A 14,731-nucleotide genomic window follows, 5' to 3' on the forward strand; every position below is an offset into this window, starting at 1 on the left:
TGCCTTACTTTTTGTATTAAGTTCCAGCTACGTTTTTGAATGACCTTGAGTAACAATGACATTATAATAGTGTAGAATCTAGTAAATTAGTACACAAGACATGTGACATGCTCAGAATACAAACTATCATTACCCATATCAGCATTTGGCAGTTTTCAATAACAACTTTATCTACATTTGTCCCTGTAGCACTGATTTCTTCTCATCATTTTCTTCCCACAAACCTCCTCGAACACATCATTTCTTCAATGCCCTGAGCTGGTTTTCTTATCAACTTTCTTTCAAAAACAGTATGCGAATAAAAACAGAAGCTGAATGTTTTAGCAGATGTAACTAAAATTTCCTTTGTTGATAATATTAGAACATACCTCTGCAAGGTTTATTGAAAGCAATAATCCTACAGTCAATTAAAAGAGAGCAAACAATTCATGAAGTCAGATGAACAATAAAGGAGCTGAATAACTTATAGAAACTTCAAACATGCATTCACACACACTAATGATCTTGTTTGTATTACAAACCATACATTTAAAATCTCAGCTCTAACTTAACACATATTCATTGTCCATCCCACTTTATTTTCCATCAATCGATAAGTTTCAGTTGATTAAACTTCATTTGCTGGTGAATGAAAACAAGCATTGCTGTCCTTCACCTTTGTAAAGCTGAGCAGATTCTGTTGCTTCAGGTACCTTAAACCAGCAGTTCCCAAATTATTTTTCTTGGGGATCCCTTTCATGCAAATACTAAAAAACCACGGACCCCTGCTCCACCCTGTACCAAAACCATGCTTGGTTTTGTGAGATTCTCACCATTAATAATGTATTCTGTCTGAGTCCAGTCCTTTCATAAAGCCAAAGTTTAGCCTTACTTCTTTTTCATAATTTTTTGACAGTAATCACAACTGCTCTAAATTTTTAAAGCCTCGGGGACCCCCTGTCCTCTTTGGGTGACCCCTTTGAGGGGGTCCCAGATCCCAGGCTGGAAACCACTGCCTTAAACCATCTGGGCTTTGCACAAAAGTTCCTTAAAGTACAGTAAGACAAGAAGTCTATATGTGAAAAATTACAAAAAAAAGAAAAAAATTCAAATTTTATGTAATCAAACAGACAAACTGAGAAGATGCGAGTAATATTGTATCATTGTGACTGAAATGTCCCACTGAGTGTGATTATAATCAAGTCAGTGAGGTATTTTAAAGGAATCTGTGTGGTAGCTTTATATGTTAAATATATGAGTAAAGTATTCAAGGATCCAAACCTGCCGTCCAGTCCCTTTTGATGCTTGCAGGCTGCAGCGTCCCAGGCTGCCGTTTGGTGTGGTGCCGCAGCTGCTGATGATCTGAAGCTGTTTTTCAGCACGGTCAGCTCGGTCCAGCAACTCCTCAATAAACTGCTGCAAGCGCACCTTAGCATTGGCTTCACGTGCCGCCGTCTCCTGCAGGAACTGGTCAATCTGGGCAACTTCTCTGCAGACAGAGGTTCGGAGGGAACAATAGTAAGGTGTCATTCGATAAACTGAGGATTATACCTGATTTGCAAAAGAGTGAAAAATGTGTCAGTGAACAAACTGCAGACCTGCCAAACCTTTGTAGTGGCAGAAAGTTACACACTCAGAATACATGATTATGAGTTGAGACACTACTTTCCACTTATTTGAAAGAATTAAGAAAAAATCTCTCAAGTGTGCAGAAAATAGGCAAAATGATGCCCGGTGTCAAAAACAAATACGCAATAGAAACACAGAGGGAGATAGGAAATGCAGGATGAGATACACAAAAGCTACTGGATTTCTATACCACAGAGAGCAGGCCCAAGTTCCTGTCATTTCAAAAGAGTGTGTTACCAAGACACAGACGCAAGCAAAACAGGAATTCAGAGGGTTTGGTTTCTACTAACTGCTTGCTATATGTTTCTGGCTTTTCTTGCTACTATTCATTTCTGCAATCTGAAAAAGCTATAACAGTATTCAGATTTACTGATTTATTATTTCAGAAAGCTTCACTGATCCCAAAGGCATCTCATTACATGCATATGTATCAATGTATACATGACTATATAATGATGCATGCATATAGTGTGAATATACTTGTAGATAATTTATTTACAGTGATGCCTACAGCAAAAGAATTAAAAATAGACCAACTTTAACCAATCACATCTGCATTAAATGAGTTCCTGATCATTTTATGGCAGTAGAAGATTGCTCTGTTTTTGTAGCATTAACAATTTTTGGAATTCCCAGAAGCATTCAGCCATCCTTTGTGAACGTCTAATTGTGTCCCTATGAAAAGCCCTACTCTCTGTTTTCCAAACAATGCTGTCAGGAGACCTTAACAAGGCAATTCAGAGAGAGCCAAGAAAACCTTTAAAAAGTTCAGGCCATTACTGGAGACATGCAATCTGTGCCTGTTCGGTTAAAATAGATCTGAGCTGATGAATTCAGCCAAGTCACTCGTCAGTTTGGGTACATCATGTCCAAATGCTCCCACAATGTTAAAAAAAAAAAAAAAACAGCTGGGCAAGCTTTGAATTAGGAAAGGTTTTTTTCTGTCTTTTATTGTTTTCATTGTTTATTTTTTATTAAATGTGATTCACATTGTAATTTTTAAATGTGAAACGTGCTCTATAAATAAACTTTACTGACTTACCTATATGAGCACTGCTACTAACATCATACAAAAACACTATGAATTTCCCTGAAATGGGGACATTCTGAGATAAAAATAGCTCAGTGTCTGGCACAGTTAACTTTTCTAGTCTTCAGGCAAAGATGATAAAAATATGAATCCAAAATTAGTGGAGGTGGCTGACTGCAGGACAGACATCAAAGTAATATCACATCTGTAAATAAATTATCAATTAATCAGGAAATAAGTTCAAAATTAAAAAGCTTCTCTTTCTGATTTGATCAATTTATTTTTGTATTTTCTATGTGTTTATAATGTGAGATAACATAAGAAGTCACACAAAACTGGGTGTAAAGGCATTACAAGCAGCTTACTACAGTCTAATACTGGGAACCCTTATCAAACAGTACCCTTAAATCCAGGTTAAAATATGTTCTGCTCTCACTATGAAAGAACTTCAGATGGGTCCCCTTGAGGCCAGTGGACTCCTCTGGAGACACAAAACTGATGTAATACATTTTCTTCTAATCAGTTGCATCATTTTCTCAGCAGATACACTTAAATTGATTCATAGGTAGCAGCCATTCAACGCTCCAAGCAAAATTTGTCAGTCAACGGTATTCTCAGGTGATACGTCCATGTGGGGTTCTCACTTGGATCGCTCCCTTTCACAGCAGGTGATCATTTCTCATCATTCTGCAATCCATTATTATAATGAAAATATTTTTAAGCAGATGATAATACACAGTATGCATACTCTCCAAAGGACAAGGAGACAAACTTCTGTACCACTGTTCTCTTTCTTTTCCAAGTATTGTTTGTACAGTTTAGTAAAGTGCTTGAAGTCATTGCCATGTAACAAAGCTTACACCTATCAAATGAGATTACTGCTGCAAGATGGTATGATATCCACAATAATTTAAGATCAGCAATTTCACCTTCAACAAACCATCTTCAAACCATCGCTGATCTTTCTCTTTGCTTCACTGTGGGGATTACGCAGAATGGCAAAACATAAGAGCACACCTTTTTGAAGATGCTAAACCACTTTCTGTGTTAAAATAATTACTTTGGGCATTAAAAGATGTTTGATTGTCACAGTTAACCTTTTAAAACCCAAAGGTCTCTAACAGGGGACTATGAGAGGAGATGTTGTGAAGTTCGTAAACACTGAGGACTGGAACGCAGGGAAAACAACACTAACTAACAGCAAACAGACAGAAGCAGCAAACAGAAAGCAGTGGACAAAGGAGGAACTGAAACCAATGGATTTAAATACACTGAAGGATAAACAAGGCACAGGTGAGGGGAATTAAAAAATACAACCAGGTGAACTAACGAGCTGAAACCTAAAAAAAAAGCAACACAGAACTAAACATGAATAAAAACCAAGAACAAAAACCATGAACATAACAAAAGCAAAACACACGAAACAAGAACATAAACCGTGAATGATGACATATCATTTGTATTAACAGCTGGTGTTTCAGCCTTTTTTTAAACTTGTGTGTCTATAAACCTGATTATAATGGAAAAAAAAAACTGTGGTGAACCTTCATTTTCAAGTGTCTTGGAGTTTACCCCTCTCATATCTGAATAATTTATTTTGCATGTTTTTTTTTTGTTTTTTTTAAATAACAGTTCATATCCAGAATGTGAGATTGGCTGTTCAGACATCACTCTTGGTCCTTCCCCAACAAACATTGGCTGGTTGTTGATTGACAAACTATTTCTACCAATGTAATTTGATTCATTTCTTTCATTTCTGTCTGCATGGTATTCGCTGTAGAAAGTCCAACTGAATTCATTAAGGACATGAGAGGGTGAATAATGAGATGTATTGATATCATCTACTTTGTAAAAACGAGGATTTATTTTCATAAAGTATCCATTAGATGTACACAGAGAACACTTGTCCAGCCACTTTTTTCAGTGAACTACTGCTGTGAGGAAGCATGAGACGTCTGTCTTCATCAACTCTACATTATGAAATGCTGGAGGACGGATGCAGAACAGTCTATATGTAACACTGCATCATCCTGCTGTGTAAGCTGCATCTCATTGTAATTAATGACTCCACTTATCATTTACTGTGATTCAATAATCAAAGCTGAATCTAATGTGTCATAATGTTAAACAGTACAAGGCAGCTGTTTTCGTCTCATTCTACAAGTTAGCAAATAAAAAGAAAAAAAACAATGACAGTATTGTTTTAAATCAGCCTGCAATCGGTAGCTTATCTCAATCAGGACTTCTACAGTCAGTCATTGTTGAGACTTGTTAGTATGCAACCTAATTTAGGCCATTTGTGTTTGGCAGCTGCATATTCATGCAGTTTGTCTTAATTAATAATTCAGTTGTATCGGAGTTTCATTTCTTTACAGACAGAAACACCAGGAGGAACCATCACAGGAATATTTTCCCCTCTCTCCCAGAGTGGGAGAAATGCCTGGCAGGCTTATTATTCAGAATAAGAAAACAGTCAATGTAGAAATCCTCCTAACAGGCTAGATGGTAGAAAGGGTGGATCGGAAAAAGGGAAGGAAAGGGGGAACATTTCAAACAGATACATCCTCATGTAAGGAGAAAAAAGTCAGACCTGAAAGACAGAGAAGGAGACAGGAAGGGGATGAAGGGTGGGAAGGAGAGAGGGCACAAAGACAAAGGTAAAAGCACATTGCAGAGGCTTAAACAGACAGCGAACAGAAGCAGAAAAACCAGGAGGTTTTATAGAGGAGGGGAGGGAAATGGGATGCACCATCTTCCTTAAGTCAATCTTAATTTCCAGACACACACGTACAGAATTACACGCACACCCTCTCTCTCACAATGTGAATCAGTTACACCGCATGAAATTACACCTCAAGGTGAAAAACACTTCTGTGTGTTTACACCGTCACTTGGGGAGTTGAAAAGGAAGAGTGGCATCTTTCCTGGTTTGGAGTGTGTTTCTAACCAAAAGACTACTTCATGTTACATATTTGCAACCATACATACATATTTGTGTTTACATCTTAGCTAAAGGCACAACAAAGTTTGCTTCACTTGTCTTTACTATCTCTGAACATCCACACTGACTTTACAGACGTGGACAAAATTGTTGGTACCCTTCAGTTAATGATAGAAAAACTCACAATGGTCACAGAAATAACTTGAATCTGACAAAAGTAATAATAAATAAGAATTCTATGAAATTTAACCAATGAAAGTCAGACATTGCTTTTTAACAATGCTTCAACAGAATTATTTAAAAAAATAAACTCATGAAACAGGCCTGGACAAAAATGATGGTACCCTTAATTTAATATTTTGTTGCACAACCTTTTGAGGCAATCACTGCAATCAAACGATTCCTGTAACTGTCACTGAGACTTCTGCACCTCTCAGCAGGTATTTTGGCCCACTCCTCATAAGCAAACTGCTCCAGTTGTCTCAGGTTTGAAGGGAGCCTTTTCCAGACGGCATGTTTCAGCTCCTTCCAAAGATGCTCAATAGGATTTAGGTCAGGGCTCATAGAAGGCCACTTTAGAATAGTCCAATGTTTTTCTCTTAGCCATTCTTGGGTGTTTTAGCTGTGTTTTGGGTCATTGTCCTCTCGCAAGACCCATGACCTGCGACTGAGACCAAGCTTTCTGACACTGGCCAGCACATTTTTCTCTAGAATCCCTTGATATTCTTGAGATTTCATTGTACCTGCACAGATTCAAGACACCCTGTGCCAGATGCAGCAAAGCAGATCCAGAACATAACAGATCCTCCTCCATGTTTCCCAGTAGGGACGGTGTTCGTTTCTTCATATGCTTCATTTTTCCATCTGTAAACAGAGCTGATGTACCTTGGCAAAAAGTTCCATTTTGGTCACATCTGTCCATAGGACATTCTCCCAGAAGCTTTGTGACTTGTCAACATGTAGTTTGGCAAATTTCAATCTGGCTTTTTTATTTACATAAATTGTTTATCATTTTAAAAGAAGCAAAGACCTTGTCTCAGAATAAAACTCAAAAGCCTTTTATTTCTGGTTTTGTAAATCATGCTTATTCTGATATCATGTTGGTTCTGTTGGGTTTTGTTTGGTTTAACTTCTGTGTTCTCTTTTCTTAGCTTTTGCTTTTATCATACTGCAGTGGTAACCATCATATTGTCACACTATGTGGCCATGACATCATGTTGGATGTGCTCATATTATACGATGATACCTGCTGAATTGTTGCAGATTTAGACCATGATGAGCAACATGGATTCAAAGTGTCACACAAAAGATTTTATGAGCTTAATAGACTAAACAGCAATACCCTGTTTACTATACTACATTTTAATGTTTAATAGTTTGCCATTCACCTGAAACTTCCAATTCCTCCTCTGTATCCTTACGTTCCACCTGCATCTTTTTATGTTCTGTATTAGTATGAGTTAAACTCAACATGCAGACAAGACTCCTGCTGCTTTGATTAAATTGTGCACATTACATTTAGTTTGTTTTCCATCTACACTGTTCAGATGTGCTTCTGTTTTCACACAATGCATTAACCAACACAACCATCCATACTATATTCTAGTGGCTAGTTAGCAGACATGAGTCATAGCAGCACACATATGCTCATTCTAAAACATCTGAAACTGTCGGAAAATTATCACAAACTATCCTTGGCCGCAGGACTATGAGGCCCACACACCTTTTGAACCTCTCTTACACAGCAAAAACACTGTTTAAAGGTCATCCCCGTTCACTGCAAAGAAGCTGTCTCACCATGATCATCTTGCATCTGGTGAAGTCCAAAAATCATGCCAGGAATTAGTCTGCCCAGGGAGTCTTGCTTTCTGCTCTCCTGGCACACATGAATGCAGATGGCCTCAAGTTTTGGCTAACATTACCGTCTTAACAGAGAGAAAATAAAACATCCAGCTGTGACGGGCACAAAGATCTTCTAAAGGATTCCATCTCAACGTTAATTACAATCACTGGTTAGCCTCCCTTTATAGTTGTCATCAACTCAGGTTAATTAAAAAATAGTCCTCATTAATATTTAAGAACAATGATGATTGAAGGGAATGAATGAGGAAGATAAAGCAGCTATCACCTGCTTTAACGAAGCACAGCTGCTTGTGTTTTGTCCTGTTGTGATACCTTGATCCAACGGTGCTTTTTGGTTGAATTCAGCATCCTTCATTGTGTCCTTGTGTCATAATGTCACACATTTGTATGCACTACACACAGAGGAAGGCAGCAGGAGGAGATGTGTAAAGAGCCTGGTGACATGAGGGGAGATGTGAGCCAGACAAGGATGAAAGGATGAGAGAAAGGGATGATGAAAGTAATGCTGGCTGAAGTGTGTTGCTTTAAAAAGAAAAAAAAATCGGGAGGGGAGGGGGGGCTGTGATCACTTCCAAAAAAACCACTCATCCAGGTCTTTGTTCTGATCAGTTATCAAAAATTATTATTATTTTTGTTTTGTAGGTGGACAAACTCTTATAAAGCCAGAATCAGGGATGGTTTATTTATCAGAGAGAGGTAATAGGAAACCAAATCATCAATGGCTGGGTCACTCAGATACAACAGCAAGGTGATGATATGTAGAGCATTTTCAATGCATGAAAGAAACGGATTCATTATGCAAGAAAAGGCCATCAGAAATTCATCTGTCAGAAGTTTTATAAGCAGAGAATGACTGTAACCTGGATGCTTGTTTGCAATGTAGTTTTTCAATAAAACACAAATCTGATAGTGTAGTATGAACAGAACTAACAATTATTGTTTATCTCAGCAGCTGTTTTCTTGGCCAGCTGTTAGAATTTTTAGTACACTGAAAAGACTAAAAACCAATCTTAGTTCAAGCTGACATCTTCAAATTGTTTTGGTAGTTCAACTATTGTATTGCCTGGAGTCATTCAACTCACATCAACCAACAAGACACATAAAAGAAAAATATAAAATAAAAAAACCTGATCTTCACTTGAAGTGGGAGGGCCTCTTGCATTCAGTAGAGTAAGCACATCATTTAGCTTTTATTGTGCTTCATGGAACACACACACACACAAACAAACACACACACACACACACACACATAAAGAAGAGCAGAGCAAGTGCTCAAGCAAACAACTCCACACTGTACCTTCCCTGGTTCACACCTGCCAACTGTTAGGCACTCCTGTCAAAAAGTGTCAGAGTTAATCTAATGTCATCAACACCAAATTAAAGGTTTGCTAACTGCAGCATCTAAAGTGAGCAGCTGCAGCCCGGTGAGCTGTGGATGTGAAAGTGGGACTTATTAACATATTTACACAGTGCTATAAACAAGGCAAAACATTTACATCTGTAGCAACTTATAGGTGGGATCAATGACTTAGGAATAAACTGACAAGTGTAAAGGTTTAAAAGGGGTTTTGGGGAAAGTTTTGGCTCTATGAGGTGACTTATAAGGTGTGTTTGTGTTTCATCATAAATACATTATACATCCCATTTTTCAGGATGGGGGATCACATAATTCATCTTACTTTTATCCCGGTTGTTCAAAGCAACATTGTTTTGGATCACCCTGATCCAGAATCCCATTTTTCAGGATCACCAAATCCGGATAACCAGCATATTAAACAATGTGGGCTTCCAGCTATGTGAAGAACAACAAGTAGAAGAGCCGGTTTGGGGTTACTTTAAGTAAGTAAGCAATCATAAACATCCACTTCTATCGATAATTGTATGACTTTATATCAGAGCCACAACAAATATAAAATGAATCCGTTAACAACTACATTGTGGATATTCTGGAAACGTCTTCACAAAGACGCAATGTACCTCTCTGTGACAATGTTAATCACACACCGGAGCCCCATGGTGAGCTATCCGACAAACCTCTGGCATTCTGTCAGAATGAGGGACTGACTGGAGGTGTAGTGAGGGATGGCATTTGCTTCGGAGTTTATTTCATGGGGACAAGTTAATGTTATGTTTTATTTTTGCTATACTATGCTGACAGGCTGCTGCACGGTGGTGTGGTGGTTAGCACCGCAGCCTCACAGCAAGAAGGTCGCCGGTTCGAATCTTGGCTGGGGGGAGGTTCGAACCTTGAGGACGGTGGCCTTTCTGTGTGGAGTTTGCATGTTCTCCCGTGTATGCGTGGGTTCTCTCCGGCTTCCTCCCACCGTCCAAAGACATGCATGATAGGTTAATTGGTTATTCTAAATTCTCCCTAGGAGAGAGTGTGTGTGTGAATGGTTGTTTGTCTGTCTGTGTTGGCCCTGGTGACCTGTCCAGGGTGTACCCTGCCTCTCACCTGCTAAAATGCTGGGAAAGGCTCCAGCTCAGCTGCGACCCGAAATGGAATAAGGGGTCAAGATAATGGATGGATATGCTGACAGGCTTAATAAGTAGCCTATGCCTACTTTATTTACTTTAGCCTTGAACAGTTAAACAAGTCAGGTGCAACATATAAATATTAGCATATGCACTGACTAAAAAGAAACTTTTATTTGTTAAAATCTGAGGTTTTACCGTAGTTTCCTCCTGAAATCTGTCTTGTAATCCTACGCTCTGTTGGGATCAGGGTAATCCTGTTTTCTTGGATTAAAGGTATCCAGATCCTACTCAAAAGTTTTGAACAACACAAACTGAGGGTTCTTTCCAGATAACAACCAGGAGTGGATTACGTGATCCAAGCCAATTTCAGAATCCTTCTTTCCCTTTTGAACAACCCGTTTTCAAGATTTGATCCAATCAGATAAACGAAATCCGATCAGATTACTTTTGAACAACCAGACCCTTAAGACTGGTTGATAGATGATTCCACAAACTGAAAACTGAAACCAAATGTCTCTGAGACGGACTTCGCAACCTTGCCCTGGGTTTATCAGAGTCTGCGCAGTAATGGCAAACAGGTCATGGAGGCTTCACTTTTGGGAAACTTTTCATTGTGTTACGAGACATGTTCAGTGAAGGACTAGCTGTAGCATCATTACTGTCTCCGCTTCCTCCCTTTTCAAATCATCTCACCCTGTCTCAAGGACACTCATGTCAGGGTCTTCCATCTAATGATAAACACAAACAACTCACTCCTCATAAATCCTGCTTGAAAATAGCACCGGTATCGACTGTACCATCCACACACACACGTAGCCCAGAATCAAACCTTGTTGGAAACCGCTTCATCTCACACCAGGAAACATGAACGCAGTGTCAAAATACATATTTGGTATTCATAGAGTAGTTCTTTCAGAGTTGGTATTACTGCAACTTTAATGTGTCTCATAAATACCATAGATATACATAAGTGTACACATGCAGTCAAATTAAGCTCAGATAGCACATATATGTATATCCACTATTAATAGTTTTCAAATAGGCCAAGTCAATCAAGTGTATTCTGCACATGCATTGTTTACAGTGCTTTTTTTTTTTTTTTACATGTGAAACATCAGCACTGAAAAAGCTTTCTGTGCAAACAATCTGCTGACATTTCATCCATTCCTCTGAGGCTTAGGCAAATACCATATTTCCTCCATTGTCTTGATATTACTAGACTTCAATGCTTACATGATTCTGAACATATTTGTGAAAAAACAAACAAATGACTTTTGACAGGGTTTATTTTTATTACTTAAGCAGAACTTTCTTAAGTACTAATAGTCTACACTTGTTCTGCAGACCACGTTGCAACAAATTTCTCTTCCCGAGCCTTCAGAGGTCACCATGCTCCTCTCTGTCAGACACTGCTGTTAATCAGATGGTTCTCTTTCTGCATTGATACGTTCATTTGCACTTAAGGTTACTGCTGACTGAAATAAAGGCTTGTTTTCTGATGGATACATGGTGACAGCAAATATGGCAGTACTCTGTAGGGCCCTTTAAATCCTCCAGATTTCTTATGCCGCACGGGGCAATCTTAACTTTACCACAGCTGGCTGTAGGAATACATAAGGCCTCGGGGTTGAGACTGGCTGTAGCAACTGTGTGTGTTCTGAATATGATATGAAAACCTAACATTTCTCTACTTTTCCTGCATTTCTGTGCAGAGGGTGGACACAATATTATGCAAAAAGACACTACTGAAATACATCTTTATTATCAATATAAGGACTCATAAAATCTATTATGTATGATTCCACATAATAAATATGTTGTTGAATATATTTGGAAGTATTATAATTATTTTAATAAATTCTACAAAAAGAAAATGCAGACAGATTTTGCTAGGGATCTGATTTTTACTTGAACTTGCATTCGGTGGTAAAATCCATTCTTCTCTCTCTGTTATGTTTGCCACTTTTTAGCTAAAGAAAATCTAACCAGGCAACAAGGGATGTACACAGATGGGAATGTATTTCTAACATGATGGAGCGCCCATTCCAGCAGCCCAACACAGTGTGACATGTTCTCACATTCTCTATAGGCTACAGGAGGCCTGAATATGGTTCACAGATTTTATTTTATTTTTTTTGTTTTTTTTTATTTATTTACATGCCATCTTAACGGTTCATCCAGCATTAGATAGTATTAAAAAATATGCCAAATCTACTCAGAGCCCACTGACCTCCCCAAGCCAAAGCTTCACTTACCTGAGTCACTCACCACTATTTCCATCTTCAGGATAGATGCCATATCTTATTTAGAAAATTTGACCCTGGAAGCATACACTTAGGCAATGATGAGGCAAATGGCTATTACAGTCTTAATGTTATTGAAGAAATTAGCATTTTCTGTCATTTTCTTTAATGTCAGTAAGCTGTTGGTGTATTTAACATCTACCATAATGTCATCTTGTAATTGTTGTTTTGCCAGTGATTCTAGGAATTATCTGTTTAGTTAGAAGCTGTGAATTCTTCCAATATTAAAGAATCCTTTCAAAAATTCCTAGATCCCCCATAATGTAATCCTTGTTCCTTATTACATTTCTGAGATTTTCTGAAAATTTAATCAAAATCTGTCCATAGACAGACTGCCGAACACATGATCTTCGCCTTGACGGAGGTAATAAAACACACAGTGACCAAAACAAAGAAAAGCTGAACAGACAAATACTTTTCTTGATTGTTGTTTTACAGCATGAGGTTACAGATTTTGCACAGATCTTAACATCATTGCATCTACCTCCAAGACGTCCTGTCATACAGCCTGCTGCAACTAAAACATACCCCAGATAGCAAAGAATGTTTGGCCCAAATATGGCCTTGATTTAACGGTGTTGACTACATGTGAGTGTAGCTGCCGAAACTCAGCCTTATCACCACCACATTTAGTCCACAAGGAAATTGCCATAAGAATGGTTTCCTGTATTAAGGCCACTTCTGACCAACAAAATACTTGCTGTAATCTACATGTTGACAAACTGACATCTGGACCACATGTGGCCCACAGGAGACTTGCCATAATCCATAAAAGAAGTGCTCAAGTTAAGCAGGTATTTAAGGTGAGCAAAAGTCAACCTTATCTCTAACACTGAAATGTTATAAGGCCTACTACAATACATCTGTCTCAATGTGTTTCTTACAGCTAGCTAACTGTTATGCTTCCATTACAGAAATAGTTTTCTGGATGTCAGAATTTATAAAACTAATGCTGTTTGACTGCTCACTTAACTGCAAAAGAATAATAACATGGAAAAGAAATTGATACTTTTCTTTTTATTATTATTATTTTTTTTTAAGAGCGAAGCTGATTACTGCACCACCACCATAGATCTGGAAATATACCAACTCAGAGAATCAGATGTATAGTCAGTGGATTAAAGGACCAAGTTAATAATCTTACACTACCATTATAAAAAGTCTGTATGTGCACATACTTGAGTTACACACCGTGCATTTATTTAGTGAAGACTGGAGTGTCGTATAGCTACTCTGTGAGTTGAAGTTTCAGAACTAACTATGTAACTGCAGAGATACAGAGTTCAGGATCACCAACAAGATCTGTCCCATTTTTCATCTGGTAGTTGAAAAAACTTCAAATGGGACAGCCTGACTAAAATACTTAATATCTGCAGTATAAATTTGTGATTTTACTTTTGGTGGATTTAAAGGACACTAGCTGATTTGGTGTGTTTTATTGGGCTGATCTAAGAACTGTAGATCAAGGTCTATTTAGCAGAAAAGTACCCCAGTATCTCAGATCGGAGAGCACTGCACATTTTCTTATGTATTTGACTGCATGCTTTAATTGTTTTAACCAAATATGTTAGACTAAGAAATACAGATTTTTTATGTGATGTGACAAACTCAAAACACAAACTTCTGTTCTAACTTTGAATATTAAAAGTAATTATTATTATTAACTATAACATAAGAAAACAAACATTATTAGACTATGTCTCAAGAGATTATATTAGTTGGCCAGATTTCAACCTTACTCAACAGATTTCTGTAACAGACACAAAAAGAGGCACTGCACTAAAATTTGACGGAGATAACTATTCCACCTGTTTTTCCATTTTCTCCTCAGGCTTTAGTTTCTAATGACTGCAGCTGCTCTCATTTATTCCTGCAGCCAGCAGACCACTTAACACCCATTCTTGCACAACTCCTATTTATGTGATTTTAACTACTAAATTGATGTGTATCACCATGAATCATAAGTAACTGCTACAGTGTAAGGCGTGTGATGTGGGACTTACTGTTAATGGTGAATTAATTTTTCTACTAACTGATATGCATGCTGAGAGAGTAATGAAGTCTGGCCTGCAATGAACAGCTAAACCTAAGGCGTTGTGTATGCTCTTCATAATTACTTACAGAGGTTTTAAGTGCAGGATCAATTATCAAGCCAGTGTTATATTCTTATTCACAATGCTGCTGGCAGCAAAATGCAGTCCGTAGGAGTTCTTTCTGGTTGCATAGCAACGCAGAGTTAGGTGACTTGCATTTTTAGCAACTGACACCTCTGATGTGAAACATGAAGTATAACTCCTTGCTGGAGCCCTAACAGTCTTCACATTATGTTTGTGAACTAAAAATCTTTGAGTTGAGATTGTCAGGCTGAGTTACTTTAAGTTGCTTTGTGTCTGCTTAGTCACCAACCCTGCTGAACATTCACCGTCTGTGATGCTCTTTTTCCACCTCAGACCTACTCTGAAAGCCTGAATGAGCTCCCTGTTTGACTGCCAGCTACTCCTGAGAGAC

General features: G+C 38.1%; 1 protein-coding gene across 3 annotated transcripts in view; it reads right to left on the reverse strand.

Moving 5' to 3' along the window:
- Positions 1-14,731, reverse strand: part of fbxo41 (F-box protein 41) — a 51,458-nt gene that overhangs the window by 18,546 nt on the left and 18,181 nt on the right. For all 3 annotated transcript variants that reach the window (XM_041984090.1, XM_041984089.1, XM_041984091.1), the window contains exon 4: positions 1,261-1,468. In XM_041984090.1, coding sequence (XP_041840024.1) covers positions 1,261-1,468 — 208 coding nt within the window. The remainder of the gene's footprint in view (positions 1-1,260; positions 1,469-14,731) is intronic.

Source organism: Melanotaenia boesemani, chromosome 4 (assembly GCF_017639745.1).
Source record: "Melanotaenia boesemani isolate fMelBoe1 chromosome 4, fMelBoe1.pri, whole genome shotgun sequence".
NCBI classification, from domain to species: Eukaryota; Metazoa; Chordata; class Actinopteri; order Atheriniformes; family Melanotaeniidae; genus Melanotaenia; species Melanotaenia boesemani.